The 15864-nt window shown below is 39.1% G+C and overlaps 1 protein-coding gene across 4 annotated transcripts in view; it reads left to right on the top strand.

Moving 5' to 3' along the window:
• The window catches only part of LOC142337184 (uncharacterized), a 203365-nt gene that overhangs the window by 172905 nt on the left and 14596 nt on the right, over positions 1 to 15864 (top strand). For all 4 annotated transcript variants that reach the window (XM_075386306.1, XM_075386303.1, XM_075386304.1 and 1 more), the window contains exon 6: positions 6697 to 6824. In XM_075386306.1, coding sequence (XP_075242421.1) covers positions 6697 to 6824 — 128 coding nt within the window. The remainder of the gene's footprint in view (positions 1 to 6696; positions 6825 to 15864) is intronic.

The following is a 15864-nucleotide window of genomic DNA, read 5'->3' as shown; positions in this document are numbered from 1 at the left end:
ACCTTTTAGAAGTTTGATTTTAGGTTACTGCATAGCTTCTCAATATAATGGAATGTTTCTCAAGATGTTAATATCAGCAATTTTTAAAAATATTTTTAATTTTGTTAGTTTTTTAATCTTTTTGAAACTTTTTCATCATTTTTTCAGACAACAGGGTCCTAGAGAGCTCCTCCAAGGTTTGATTATAAACTGTTGCATAGTACTGAGCTAATGATATGGTTATCAATATTTTAATGACTTCAGCTTTAGAAATTTTTTGATAAAGTTTTTTTTCATTTTTTCGGAAAATTATTATCATGTTCCAAGTTTATGGATGTTTATGAGCCAGTGAAACTATTTAAAGCCTTCTCTAGGGATTGATAATAAGTTACTGCCTAGATGCTGGAGTTATTGGAATGGATATCATTTTTTAATGTCGCAACCTTTTACAAATTGGCAAGTTTATTATCATGTTCCCAGTTTAACGGTCTTTATGAGCCAGTGAAACTATTTGAGGCTTTAAATTGAGACACTGATTAGTCTGTGGAGGCAATGAAATGGTTCTGAAGATATTAAAAACTTGAATTTCAGCAACTTTTATTTAAAATTCGCAAATGTTATTATTTCTTTTAATAACGCTGTCAACATCGCTGTTGCCCCCCACCTCACGGTTGCCCCCCTCACTGCCCATCAGCCCCCCCCCCCGAGTCAGTCAGTCCCCCCTCCCTGCCCATCACTCCCCCCCCCCCGAGTCAGTCAGCCCCCCCCCCTCCCCGTGGCTACTGACGAACAACCGATCCCGCTAAAAACAGGCAACTTTATATTAATTATCACATTTTTTTCAAGCCTTCTGAAATTTTTGTCATTTTTCGAGTTCTCTCAGCCCTAGCTGTCAAAGAACCTCCTCTGGGGTTTTATAGTAGATTACTTTATAGTTTCTCGTGGTTTCTAGTGTTTGCCAAGGAATAGCTTTCAATTTTTTAATGACAAAATTTAGCAATTTTTGTCTATAGAACTTTCCTTTTTCTGACGTTTTTTAAAAATTTTCATCATTTTTTAGGTTTCTCAGCCTCAAGAGTCGAGGAACCTCCTCTAGGGATTGACAATAGGAATAGTTTCTAATTGTGGTGGAATGTTTCTAAAGATTTCAACGCCACGATTTTTAGCATTTTTTTTTACAAAACTTGCAGGTTTTTTTTCAATTTTTGACATTTATTGTCATTATTCAGGTTTTTTAGCCTATCAGAAATTTCCCGTTATTGTTGAATAACAGGTTACTGGAAAATGTTTTTTTTTGGCCATGGATTTTGTTATCACTTATTTTTGCAGTTTTTTTGCAACTTGCAAAATTTTTCAAGTTTTTTTGAAAGTTTTTGTCATTTTTTAGTTTTCTCCTGCCTCAAGAGCCACATAATCTTCACTGGAGTTTGATTATAGGTTACTTCATTGCCTATAGATTTAATTGAATGTTTTTCAAGATTTTAATATCAGCAATTTTAAAAATATTTGCATTTTTTTCAAATTTTTTTAATCTTTTTATCATTTTTACCGGCATCGTTTCTAGGGACCTCCTCCGAGGTCTGAAAATAAGCTGTCGCAAATTTTCTGAACTTAAGGGAATGGTAATCATTATTTTAATAACTCCAGCAAATGTTATTATTTCTTTTAATAACGCTGTCAACAGCGCTGTTGCCCCCCGCCTCACGGTTGCCCCCTCCGTCCCCATCAGCCCCCCGGGACAGTCAGCCCCCTCCCGGTGGCTACTGACGGTGGCTAGAAAACAAAAAGCTGCACAGTCGAATCAAGATAAAGCTGGCGTCACTAAACTATGGTTAGCTACTGACGAAGCCAACCGCTCGCCAGTCGTTTGAGAGCAATTCGCCCAACGTTAGTCGGTTATGTTTTTAAGATGTTTTCACACCTAGATTAGTTTCACTAGAGGCCCCTAGCTATATTCAGAAGTCTTTCAAGTGCTAAGAGTTGTGAAAGTAATGGGAAGGCCCTAGTTTAAGCATTAAAAGTAATTTTTCTGCAATTTTAAGCCAAAAATGTTGCTATTTTTAGCGCTGTTCGTCATTTTTCAAATTTTGTGTTGGAGCGGTCTGAAATTGGGGTTTGTAAAAGTTGATAGAGGTCTTCTGCAAGGCGAAATTTCTTTTCATGGTCATTTTTGGATCTATGTCTTCATACTACAAACATAGCAATTTCATACTAAGTTCTTCAATTATTTCAAGTTTTTTAAAATTTTTTGGTCATTTTTGAATTTTCCTTACCTACATGTCAAGGAATCTCCTCTAGGGTTTGATAATATGTTATTTCGTTGTTTTTAGTGGTAATGAAGTGGTTTTCAACGTTTTTATGTCGCGAATTTTTGCAATATTTTGATCAAACAGTATTTTTAAATTTTTTGTTCAAAAATTCTCAGTTTTTGAGTTTATCTAAACCCAGTGGACAGGGCACCTCCTCTGGAATTTAATAATAGGTTACAGCGTTATTGGTAGGGCTAATGGAACGGTATTTGACATTTCCTTTTCGAGCATTCTCGCGCACAATTTTTTTTTTCAAATAATCCAAATTTTATCATGTTCCGACTTGAAGCCTGTGAAAAATTTATTGATCTACAAGGGCCAATTAAATTTTTAAAAGTTTTCCTGATGAGTCTCTAGACGGAGTCAAGGCAAGTAAATTGGCTTTGAAAATAAAATAAAATCAAATATAATGGTTTGAAAAATAAAAATCGCAATTTTTGTTTCTTTTTTAGGTTTTTCGTTATTCTATCTTAGGTCTTTCTGTTTAGTGGCCATTTAACACATTTTTAAGGCTTGTCCGTGCAATAATGAGTATTTTTATGTGAATGAATTTTGATCTTTAAGGTAAAAAATCTAAGGAGTAACAGCAATAAAATTATTTTTGTTTCGTTTGTTTGGCTGTTTTAGTTCCTCCAATTTTGGGAAAACTGAGGTCCTTGCGACTTGATTTGGATTGCAAGCTAAAAACTCGAGTGGTCTCATTCGTGCTAATCTATGATTCACGGCAATCGCTTCAAAAAGTTAATCGAATCGATCCGTATGCGATTCTTTTTAACAATGTTGCCCTGAAAATGAACGCAAAGCTGAGCAATGACCAAAGCTGTTCACCATGCAAACAACTTACACGTTTGACCCATGAACTATATTTAACTTCAATCCCGTGCATCGGGAAAGCAATCATTTCCAACCATATTCTTTTTAGTGTTCAAGTGCGGCGTCCATTAAGATGAACCATTTTTAATTGCTCTTGAACGCAGTTCATAGCAATTATTGTAAACGTGTGTGTCTGTTTCTTTATGTAAATTTTTTGCTTGACATTTTTGCGCTTTTCTTCTAGAACATTCTTTGACTTCTCAAGTGACTTTTTCACGCTTTCGTTCATCATTTTTGGGTGATCTCTAGTGGTCCGAAGAAAAGCTTCTTGCTAATATAAGATCGGTTGCAGCGTAGGAAAAGTACGTGACTCGTAGAGCAGTGGGTAGTGCCGGTGGTCATGGATCTGGAGGTTAGTGTTTCCCATCCTGGTGGTGTCGAGGTTTTTTGCACCCATATAGAAAAATTGATCTAGACCATGAAATTAATTGCCTCGCCTGTCATTCAGGAGCAATTCTTCCGACATTTGTCGGTTTATGTTTAACAGTTGTTCCGAAAAATGTATAGATTTGAGAAGTCTGATCTTGTTCAGTCTCATTTCTCTAAGGAGTTTCATCATAATCTGTCAAAATAAATTTTCTGTTTTTATATTAGTTGTAAATAATAATTAGACCGCGCTGAGTGTAAATATTTCAAAATAACAAGCGGAAGACGGAAAGATTATTTTTTCAATATATCCACTTTTTCAATATATGTTTTTTCAATATATCCATTTCAATATATCCTTTTTTTTAATATATCCGTTGCCGATTGGAGGTTCTAAGTGTTTTTCTTTATCTTTAAGGGCCGATTAAATTTTTAAAAACGTCTTGTTTTTCTATCTTAGCTTTTTCCCTTTTTAGTGGCCAATAAACCCCTTTCAAGGCTTGTCTATGGGTTAATGGGTGTTTTTAAGTGGATGAAATTTGACCTTTAAGGTAAAAGCTTCATGAGTTATAGCAATGATTTTAATCGGTTTAGTTTGTTTGCTTGTTTTAGTTCCTCCAATTTTGGGACTGTTCGCCTTTTGGCTGCCAATGTTAATTGATACGCTGGTCAGATGCAGTAATTCTATCTTTCTCATCTTATTCTTTGGACTGTATTTCATGACTGGTCCTGCTATACTTTTTGTTTCGACGTCTGACGCGTTTTTTGTTTTACATTTGTTCACACAACAAAGATGAAAAGTAAAATATTCTTAACGACTTCTTCCTCTCATTAACGGAGTTTTCGCGTGCATTTCTCGTTCTCTCTAGCAAAAGTTTTTAAGTCATTTGCGTGATTGGATTTTGATCATACGTGACTTACCTCACTGAATGAGTTGACTTTCGCCCTTTAAAATTTAAGTTTAATTTGAATTAGTTCAAGGTCAGAGGAATTCACATGTGAATAGGCTAATCTAAATTTGAAAAGTCTTCTGCGCAATGAATTTGAACAACCTTTATTAATTTATCGCTGAATGTTTTTTCATAGTTTGTTGAGCGGCGTCGATTTTTTTTTCATTTTATATCTGCGTGTTTCTTTTTTAATAAAAGGCGCGCAAGTCTATTCTTTCGCAGCTACTCCGGCAATCTGCCAGCTATGATTTACGCAATTTTTAGCTTGACCAAATATTCGTCTAACCCTTTCACCTTTTTCGTTCTCAAAAACGGGTATAAATTGTCTGAATAGCTCTTTTAGAGATTGGCGCTTCACTAGTATGCCATTCACCGAAACTGTTTTGAGAAGACCCACCTCAAAAAACCCCCCGTCCATCCCTCTTTCACCTGGCGATTCGATCCCACCTCTCTGCCCTCGATCACGCGAGTCTACCTATCTCTTGACCCCCGACCAACTCAAGAAACTGATGAAAATGGGTGAAAGGGACTATTAGAACAGTGACTACTGTAAGGGAGAAAATTCTAGAAACCCGGACCAGTGTAGCTTAGTGAAAGAGTAGTGATTAATCTACGTTTATAATTCCGGACTGTTGTCAGTGTTTTGTGTTTTTCTATTGATTTTTGTCTAGACACACATTTTTACTCCTTTTTCTGTTCCCCCTGTTGAGGACAACGACGAAAAAACGACAATCGTTTTGTAAGAAATCTCCGTTTTTGTAGTTTTGTCCTCGTTATCGTCGTTTTGTCGTCGTTTTCGTCCTTTTGTCGTCGTTTTCTTCAAATTCATTAGTTTCCGTCGTTTGAGTCGTCTTTTACGTGTAAGAAATGATCGTTTTGTCGTCGATTTTCTGTCGTTTCCTTTGCCGTTTTTTTCTCAAATGAAATCGTTGGTTTTTATTGTTTTTTCGTCGTTTTTTGTCATTTCACGTCATTTTTTTCGAAAGAAATTGCCGTTTTTTGATTGTTTTTTGTCGTTTAATTGCTCTTGAAATAGTTTTTCTCTATTGTTCTCGTTAGAGCATAACTTTAGTAAGGACCTGATAGCGCAGTGGAAGTGCTTTAGGTAATATATTGGGAGTTCAATGATTCGAATCACAGTGGGGATTCCATTTTTGCGTCGTTTTTTCGGCACATAAAAATAACGATGAAAAAACGATCATTTCTTCCATAAAAGTAATGACGAAATAACGAACAACACGACGATTTCCACGTAAGGACTTTGATCGTTTTTGTCTAAGGAAAACGATTAAAGAACGACGATTTCTTACAAGTGAAAAACAAAATTCTGCAACACGGGCAATGGTCCAGACAGCCTGCGGTCGGATTGAAGGAGTTTAAACCTCTTCCATCCGACCGGAGAATGTCTGGACCACGGTCTGTATGAACAGAAAAAGGAGTAAAAAATTGTGTGTCCAGACAAAATTCATTTCAAAACCCAATTGCTGAAAACACTTATACCCGGGTCGAGGTTTTTGGGTGAATTTTTGTAAGAAATACGGTGATTGCGGTGAATGCGGTGAAAATAAGTATTTCACCGCATGTCACCGCATTTCTAACGTAAAATCACCACTAAATTCACCGCGTTTCTTACAAAAGTTCACCGCATCAACTTTTGCGGCAAATTAATGTAAGAAATGCGGTGAAAGCGGTGAATTTTTGTAAGAAATGCGGTAATTGCGGTGAATGCGATGAAAATAAATACTTCACCGCATTTCACCGCTTTTCTTACAAAAATTCACCGCAAAATTCATCCCATTTCTTACAAAAACTCACCGCATTTGCTTTCCAACGTTTACTCAATCTGGTTTAAATTCATAGGAAATATCAAAGAAGTAAGTGACATTTTGCGAAGTGGAAAAAGCATGTGATGACATGCAGGAAGTCAGAGGTTCTAACCCGTGTAAGGACGATTATTTTTTGTAAGAATACTTAGAACGCTGTGAAAATAAATAATTCACCGCGATTCACTGCATTCAGCGCAAAAAGATGTAAGAACTACGCGGTGAAAATTTTTTTTCACCGCATTTAACTCCATTTCTTACGAAAATTCACCGCCAAACCTCGACCCGGGTAGGTGTAGATGTACATCACAACTCTTTCCCTATTTGAATTGAAAATGATAATCCCTCTATACTTTTCCCCGAAAAAAGCAGGGAAACGATGCGTAACAACATAAGATTGGAGTTATCAGAGCTGAGCAGACAGCGGTGTCTTAACCAATTGCAAATGCTATGCAGAAAACTATATGCTTTCGACAATATCCATTACATTGGTGATGTCAGCAACCCTCTTTCCCTCCAGACAAGAAATTATCGTTTCACGGATCTTTTTAGTCACTTTTAGTTTGTTACGGAGAATAGTTGATATAAAAATCATTTAAAAAATCTGTGATTCATAGAAAATTAAAGTAGAATCATTAAAATGTTTTATAAAGCACGGAAATCATAAAGAACTCATAACAAAATAATACTAAACTTTATAAAGTTTTCAGCATTAAATACCAATGGAGCATTGTGTGATCTTTTGATGGTGTTCTAATAAATAACCCTGACCCATCGGATCTCTGGGACCCTAACTCGGGTAGTAAAAAAACCAGGCTGCTCAGAATGGCCCACTAACAAGTTAGATACGAATACTATGATTAGAGCTTAAGTATGAAAAAACTCAAACTGATTATCCCAATAGACTATGATAATCCAACTGTTTCGCCTTTTTAAACATTACACCGCAAATAATAACTTCCATAGGAATTCTGGGCTTTTTCGCAAAATTTTAATTTCGCCTAATCAACTTAGCTCTCGGAGGCCTTTATTAACTGTGGATAGTAGACGCAACTTTGGTACGTAGTAAATGAAATTATTAGCCGATCAGAATTGAGTATTCAAATGTGCATATAAATTGTTCCAAATAAGATGTAAATACGTCCTATAATATACGTAGAAAGTTCCAAAAAACTTCGTTTAACCTAATTTTAAGTAAATATAACCACGATATGTATCGATTAAGGTGGTTTTCGGCTTAATATTTTTAGGTTTTCTAGACAATTGTTGACTGAATACGAACTAATTTGATGTCAATGATATCAGACGAAAAAACTTGTTAAATGAGCATCGAAAAAAACTTCCCGTCTAAGTTTCACACTATAAAAAATGTCTAGGTAATTTTACCTGCAACGTTTGCAGGTAAGCAAAACTGCAGGTAACATTACCTGCAAAATTACCTGCAAAAAATTGATGCGTGCAATTAACCTAGAATACGTAACCTAGAATTTACCTGCATACGCAAACAACAAAATTATATTAAGTATGTAGCTATCAGTGAAAAAAAAACATTTAAAAAATTTTATTGAGGTTTAGATAATATTCCTCAATGGAAGATTAGAAGGAAACAAAGTCAGTCCGAGCAGAAAACTAGAAAAATTCAGCAGAAATTAAAATGCCGTATATCATCTATAATCCTCGCTGTCGGTAACTAATTTTTGGCGTGCTCCTCTTGACTTTTCATTTTGTGTTTACATGGCTAAAACTGACTGTTCAGATAATAAGGGGCGGGAATGTATTGTATGAAATTTTGGCCACAGATTCATTACTTTCCTCCGTATTTTCTCGTGCCGATTTTAAAAAAGACCATTTTGCGATCTTCAAAAAGCTGTCCATAATTGCCAACAATGTTAGTAGCTATCAGTAACCTATCAGACTAAGTGAAGGACCATTCGACTCCACAATCAAACTTTATTATAGCTGCGAAGCTGTAAGCTGAGCGAAGCTATATTGCGGTGCTCTTGGTTTTTTTTGTTTCGTCGTCTGACGCTCTTTTCGTTTTACATTTGTTCACACAGCAAAGCTGAAAAAATCAAATTTTCTGAATGACTTCTTCCTCTCACTAACGGATTTTGAGCGCGTGACGTCATTCCTCACTCGCTTTAGCAAAAGTTTTTAGGTTATTTGCGTGATTAAAGTTTGATCATACGTGACTTACCTCACTCCATAAAATGACATTTGAGCTTTAAAACTAAAGTATAATTTGAATTTGTTTCAGGTCAAAGGAACTCATTTGTGCAGTAAAGGTCCCTAATAAGAGGTTTCTGCGGAATGAATTTTAACAAGCTTTATTAATTTATCGCTGAATGTTTTTTACCTAGTTTTTTTTGAGCGGCGTCGATTTTTTTTCAATTTAGATCTGTGTTTGTTTCTATCTCTATTATATGGCACGCAGGTCTATTCCTTCGCAGCTATTCCGGCAATCTGCCGGCTATGTTATGTTCAATGTCGAGAATCAATATTCAAAGCAATCTGATTTGCAAAACGCAAAAATAAATGTTTACAAGCACAAAAATCAAAAACAAAACACCCAAATAAGAAACAAGAGACAGATTTGGGCCATGAAAACAGTATTGAGATGAATAGAATGTATTCGCTTAGCAAAACTTTGTCGAAGCAGAAAATTGGTTTTTGGGGTATTTTGGATCATTTAGGTAAAAGCCTACTCTCTAATGCGAGAGAAAATTGAGAGAAAATAATGCTGAATGGTTCAATTTTGAGTATTTTTGGTCAATCTTGAGGCAATTAAAAAAAATCAAAATTATTACCGAAAATTGATAAACCGTATTTTCGAGCATAAAACCGTCCAATTTAGTGGATTACCGTTCCTTATTCACGAAATTGCAAAAAAATGACCAAAAATATGGAAAAATTGGACAAAAGCATAAAATTTTGACAAATTGTCCAAGACAATTTCTCTCAACAAGAAGGTTCGTAAATTGTGAAACCCAATACACAGAAAAATTTGTGAAAATTTTCACAAACTCCGGCCTAAAAAAATTTATGAGTTCCCATAATTTTTCTCGTCGCTCGTTTATGTACCGTTTCGCCCGCGTCCTTTTTCCTCCTTCAACTTTTCCATTCTCTGTGTTCCATTTTTCCAATAACGTCGCTCTCCCAAAACTTCGTTTTTTCGTTTTCTTCAGCTACTTTTCCGGATTTCGATGTAGTGTGTCATATTTGATGAAGTATGTTGTTGTTTTTGCTGTAGTATGTGGAGTATGCTAGTAGGCTGGTTCTTTGTTTAGGTCTTATAGCTTTCTAGGGTGAGACTTAAGTTTATTCTCGCGTTACGGCTGGATTGTTTCTTGACTTTTCTTGACTGTCCCGTTTTTTTTGCGTTGCGCGTTTTTCGCTCGACTTCCCTTTGTCCCGTTGCGTCGCGCACTGCTCGCTCGACTTCTCGTCTGTCCCGTTTCTGTTAGGTCGCGCATTGCTCGCTCGACCTCCCGTGTGTCCGTTGTCTCCCTCCGCGTTGAGCGCATAGCGTTAAGCGCTCCACTTCTGTTTTTGTCGGGCACTGTGTGCTCGACGACCTTTTCTGCTCCTTGGGCAGTTTCTTTTACAGACTGTCTACATTGTGCTGTGTTTTGGTGCCTTTTGCGTTGGGGTTTTTTGCGTTGATTTGGTTTGTTTGGAGTGTGCATATAATAGATAACCGTGTGCAGTGGTAGTTTTGCTGGTTTTGGAAACAATAACATCGTGATGTCTAATAGTCATTATCAAAAAGTCAAAAAGTTGTACGCTGCCAGTTCAAAGCGTGAGGCTGAATTGCATGCTATACATGAAATCTCTCATTGTATAAATAGTCAAAGTAGGCAAGTGAAAGTTGAACGCCTAGTAACAAAGTGCAACGAAGCGTTTATGACTGTTGTAGACAAAAATGAGGACCTGATTGCATTTGCTGGAAAAACGGAGGATCCAAGTGCACTTGTTCTTTCATTAGAGTCTTACCTGTAGGCAATGACCACTAAAAACGACAAGATACTCACTTCAGCACAAAACTATATCAACTCTGCTGATGAAAAAATGAGCGAGTTTCAGAAACCGAGTGTTTCCATTTGTTCTAGAGTTCCCTCACTGATGGCCTCGTTAAAAAACATCTAGTCAGCGTAAACATGGTTACCTAATAGGTAAAATGAAGCACAAAGAAATTGAAAAACAAAAAGAGACAGCCTTTCGCCTCTCTAAACAGAAAAAGCAAATGGAATTAGATGAACTGGAGGAAAACATAAGGAAACGGTTGGCAGAGGGAACTCTGCAAGAGTTTGAATTGCTGGACGCTGTTTCCAAAGGTAGCCACTCTGAAACAACTGCGAGTGTCAGGAGCTCTATGACAGTTGAAAAACCTGTCCAGGACTTGATCAACACCTCACTTGCTTTAAAGTTTAACATTGAGGAGAAAACTAGTGAACCAGAGGTTACGATTGACCCTCCAGAATGCCCTAGCCACAACAAATGCAAAACAGTTGAAGATCAGAACACTGACATTTCAAGGCATTCTATTCCAAAAACCTGTCGAGGCAATTACATTTTAAGCAATGAGACCTTAGAGCAACTTGATCCTTGTTATACCTCACCTGAAGAATTTTTGGCTGCCGCTAACACACAGGCGTTGTCCCAGGCGCACCTAACGGTGCAATTGGATCAAACAGGCCAACAAGGCATGGCGCTTCCGAGCGTAATTAACCCAGGAACCGCAGATAATCACCCGTCTTCTGTACACGCCCCAGGGGCTTGTTCACCATCCATTCAACAGCCCGTTTGACCACAAATCAGTCAAAATAATTCGTCCAATTTTTTTCCCACACGCAAAACTTCAAATTTCACAATGCAGGGGACCTGAAACATCAATTTGCCTGGAAACAATCCGGCCCAGCGTATATGCTCCCAACAACAGATTAAATATGTTCCCCGAGCCTCAAACGCCACTCTTCCTCCTTTTCCAACAAAAAATATTCCAACCCCCACAAAAAGTGTTCCCTTGCACCCAAGAGCCCCACCAAGTCAAAACACTCAACAGCACAACTCAGAACCCGCTCATCCTAATGACCTTCCCATTCCGAACCCATTTTTCGCACTTAACCTCGCTGCTCCAATCCCACTCACCCATTGATTAATCAACCTCTCGTCAACAACACTTTTCAGAATAAAAATAACCGATTCCACAAAGTCGTACCTCCCGTTGCTACTCCTGTCCCCAAATATGCCCAATATCCCTCTTGGCCAACACTTTGTGCCGAATATGGGTCATTGGCGTTTTCCAAAGCACAGAGCGTCAATAGTCAACCAAGACACTACCACTGTCAATAGTGTGCCTCCAAATATACAGGCACACATCGCACCCTCAAGCACTAACGCTCCACTACGAATACATCAGAATTCACCCCTTTTGATTGATATGCAATCACCATCCGGCGCACAACAAGAAAACCCGATCGCAACTAGTTGTATTGTTGTTCCTGGTCTAGACACTACGGTTTTTCAGCCAACAAACCCTTATGTTGGGCCCACTCCGTTAATTTGGAGTGGTCCGCAGGTGTCTGCACCTGCCTCTTCAATTCCGGACAATGCGTCATTGATTAGAGAATTAGCTGATACAATAACCAGCAGGAAAATGACCCCTTGCCGAATGGAAACAGTTCAATGGCAACCCATTACAGTGGCATAAGTGGTATGGTCAATTCGAAAGCGCGATTGACTCGCAGTCGCTCACTGATGACGTTAAATTGACGTACCTTAAAGCACTCGTCACCGGTAAAGCAAACATTGAAATCGCTGAGTTTGCTTACTGTGGATTAATGTTCGAGGATGCACTAAGGACTTTAGAACGTAAATTTTGTCAGCGCCAGGCAGTCTTAAGTACACACTTGGATAAACTAAGCAATTTTCCACCTCTTAAAATGCACAATAGTGATAACATCATTAACTATTCTGCAGCCATATCCAGCCTCGTTGGGGTTTGTTTTCAAGTCACTATCATACGATGCTGACTTCAAGAGCGCTTCCCTACTTAACCAAACGGTACAAAAGTTACCACCAAACATGAAAGAGTTATGGTCGCTCTTTACGGTTAAAAAGCACTGGGTTAAGCCTACCTTCCTTGATTTTAACGATTGGTATAAAGAAAAGGCTGTGGGCCATGATCTTATGAAACAAAGGGCAACCAAGACAAAAACTGAAGAAGACAGCACTTGAGTAACCAAGACCAAAACAGCCTCAAAATTGTTTGCGTCAAATTCACATCAAAAGGAAACAAAGAAGCAAATGCCATCTTCTTCCACAAAAACTTACTCTCGGTGCATTATATGCAAAGGCGACCATCGGCTATGGGAGTGTCGAGTTTTCAAGGGAAAGACTCCAACCCAGAGAGCCAAGTTGGTGGCGGATAACAAACTTTGCTTTTCGTGCTTAAGGGACAAGCACACGTTACGCCAGTGCCCTCAATCAAGAAATTGCCAAGCAGAGGGGTGTAATAGTTCGCATAACACACTATTGCATGGAACAGGTAGGGGTTTTCCCAGCAAAACAGTCAACAAACCCCAGTACTGTCTAGTCTTCTGGCAACATAGGTAAAAAAAAGCAACCTCTAGTCAACTCCAGCCTAATAAGATCACAACAATGTCATCTGATACTGATGTTAAGGGGCTTATTCAGGTAACGCAATTGCAGTTCGTCAATTCATCCGGTTTAGATACCAAGGCTTTAGTTTTCTGTGATACCGCCTGCAGTAACTCTTGGGCGGCCCGTAGTCTCGCAGATAGATTCGGTTTGTACGGTAAAGCCCTAAACCCTAACCGTCAAGGGTATTAATACCGAAGCAGTTGATACTAGGGTTGTTGAAGTTACTGTGAAACCAGGAGAACATCAGGATTTAGAACCCTTTACCATCAACCCTTTCGTTAAAGGGAGTCTGAACGTCGGCTCGGATATAATTAATGTACAGGCCTTGCAAGTGACTTACCCACACTTAGCAGTTCTTGATCCCGTAACATATTCCTACAAAGACATTGAGATGATACTCGGACAAGATGTCTATCATGCCATCCGCCCGTTAGAATATTTCTCTGCTGATGAGAAGCGTTCACCCGTTGCCCTACGCTCACACATAGGTTGGGTCTTAAGCGGTCCGTTACCATCGAGTTCGTGTTTAACCTCAACGTGCTTTAAAGTAAATATCGAATTTGACAATGAGTTAGCAAGCCAAATAAAGTCCTGGTACGACATTGAATCATTTGGGGCAAGCAAGCAGGTCGACCCACGATTTGCAGCAGATGCAAGGGCTCACGAAGTCCTTTAGAGTACCACCATACACAATGGCCTGAGATATGTTGTCGGAATGCCGTGGGCAGCAGACAACACCAAGCTCCCAAATAATTACTTCTCCTCCCTTGTGAATTTAAAATCTCTGGAAAAACGATTGGCCAAGGATGAAGACCTTAGAGAGAAGTATACTAAAACCATTAAGGAAGATCTAAATATGGGGTATGTAATTGAGGTTATCCAAATGCTCACAAAGTTGAGAACTGGTCTGTTAAAGAGTGGTACCTACCACACCAGCCGGTTTTAAACCCGAATAAACTGGGCAAGGTACGTAGGGTGCTCTATGGAGCAGCAAATTCCATGGTGCCTCGCTGAATAAGTCCCTGCTCACTGACTCTGATCTGCTTCAAAACCTTATTTACGTACTTCTTCGCTTCCCACAACACCCATATGCCGTCTCTGCCGACATCGACCGAATGTTTCTATAGACTGGCGTAATACCATCAGATCAACAATCACTTCGCTTTCTGCGGCGGAAGGACCCCACAACTAACGTTGCAGTGTATCAATTTACGCGCCATATTTTCGGGTCTAAAGACTCGCCTATATGCGCCAACTATGCATTACAACGCACTGCTAGAGACAACGCAAATTTTACCCTGAAGCTGCAAAAGCCGTTTTCAAAAACTTTTACTTGAACGACTACCTTGACTCGGTCGAGTCTCCTGATGGAGCCATCAATAGATCGAAGAAATTGGTTTATCTTCGCCATCTCGGTGGGTTCAAGCTTACAAAGTTTGTAAGCAATGTACCAAATCCGGCCGAACGAATTGATTGTTCTCCTCGATCTACTGAGCCCAAGGTTATTGTTTCACGCCAAGAGGATTCATTGCACGTGCTTGGGCTAAAGTGGGACCACACTAATGACACTTTAGTTGTGAGTAGGGGTAAAAGTTGTGCTATCAACAAGTCCGTCACGCAACGCTTTGTCCTAACTCTTGTCTCGAAAGCCTTTTGACCCCATTGGCCTTGTTGCACCGTTTACCGTCGGTGCGCGATTGCTCTTAAAAGACATCTGGCGTGCCACAAGACAACAATGGGATGACGAGCTCCCACAGGAAATGGTCCAAAGATTTTTGGTTTGGAGCACGGACTTACCAAAGCCTGAAAACATCAAAATTTCTCGAAGTTCCTTTAGTGGACCCTCTGATAATATAGAGTTGCATATGTTCGGTGACAGTTCCCAAGATATTTTCATTGCAGTCGAAGTCTTGCGAGCCCCAGAAAAGAATCCTACGGGCGAAGAAAAAACAGAGCTTGCGTTTGTTTTGGGGAAAGCGCGCATGGCGCCCAAGAAAGTAATGACTGTCCCAAAACTCGAATTATAAGCAGTTCTACTTGCCGCTCGACTGAAAAGGGAAATTACACAAGCACTTACTGTAACTGTTAACCAAGTATTCATGTGGACAGACAGCACGACCGTTCGTCAGTGGATAAACTCTAATGAAAAGCAACCAGTCTTTGTTGCAAACAGCGTTTGCGAATTTTTGGAGTATACCAGCGTTGACCAATGGAACCAAGTCGCAACTAAGGATAATCCAGCTGACGCTCGCACGCGTGGAATGTCCGCTGAAGTTTTGCAACTAAGCAGTTGGGTCAACGGTCCCCTTTTTTCTAATTCAAGTTTCCCTTTTGTACCGAACAAAAACGTCCTTAATAACATCAAGCTTGGCGTCAACCAAGCTGTCACTATTGAAGATACTGTTTCTCTGGCTACATCTGTCAATAAACAGACAACTCCCGTTCCTTCATTCTTTCCGTTTGATAAGTTTAGTTCTTATCAAAAGTACTTGCGCATTGCCCCATACGTTCTCCGGCTTTTGCCGAAACATGCCGGCTACCGTAACCTCGATGGTAGCATTACTGACACTACTGAGCTTGACGAAGCCGAGCGTCATCTATAGTACTTGGTGCAGGGAGAGTCTTTTGAAACCGAAATAAAAGATCTTCTTGAAAAAAAATCTGTTAAACGGAGTAGCCGATTTGCTCCACATTAACCGTTTATTAGTCCAAACGGGCTAATCCGTTCCTCGGGCCGCATCAAGCGGTTAATGGAAGTTGGGTTTAACGTTAAGTACCAATCATCTTAGATGCACTTCGTCCGTTTGAAATACTGTTCCTTGAACACACTCACGTAAAGCATTATCATCAAGGCGTTCAATACCTAAGATCAATTGTGCAGGAACACTATACAGTACTGAA

The sequence above is a fragment of the Convolutriloba macropyga genome, chromosome 3 (assembly GCF_964194025.1).
Source record: "Convolutriloba macropyga chromosome 3, txConMacr16.3, whole genome shotgun sequence".
Lineage (NCBI taxonomy): Eukaryota > Metazoa > Xenacoelomorpha > Acoela > Convolutidae > Convolutriloba > Convolutriloba macropyga.
Note: the sequence above shows the minus strand (reverse complement) of the source record. Positions and strands in the feature narration are given on the sequence as shown.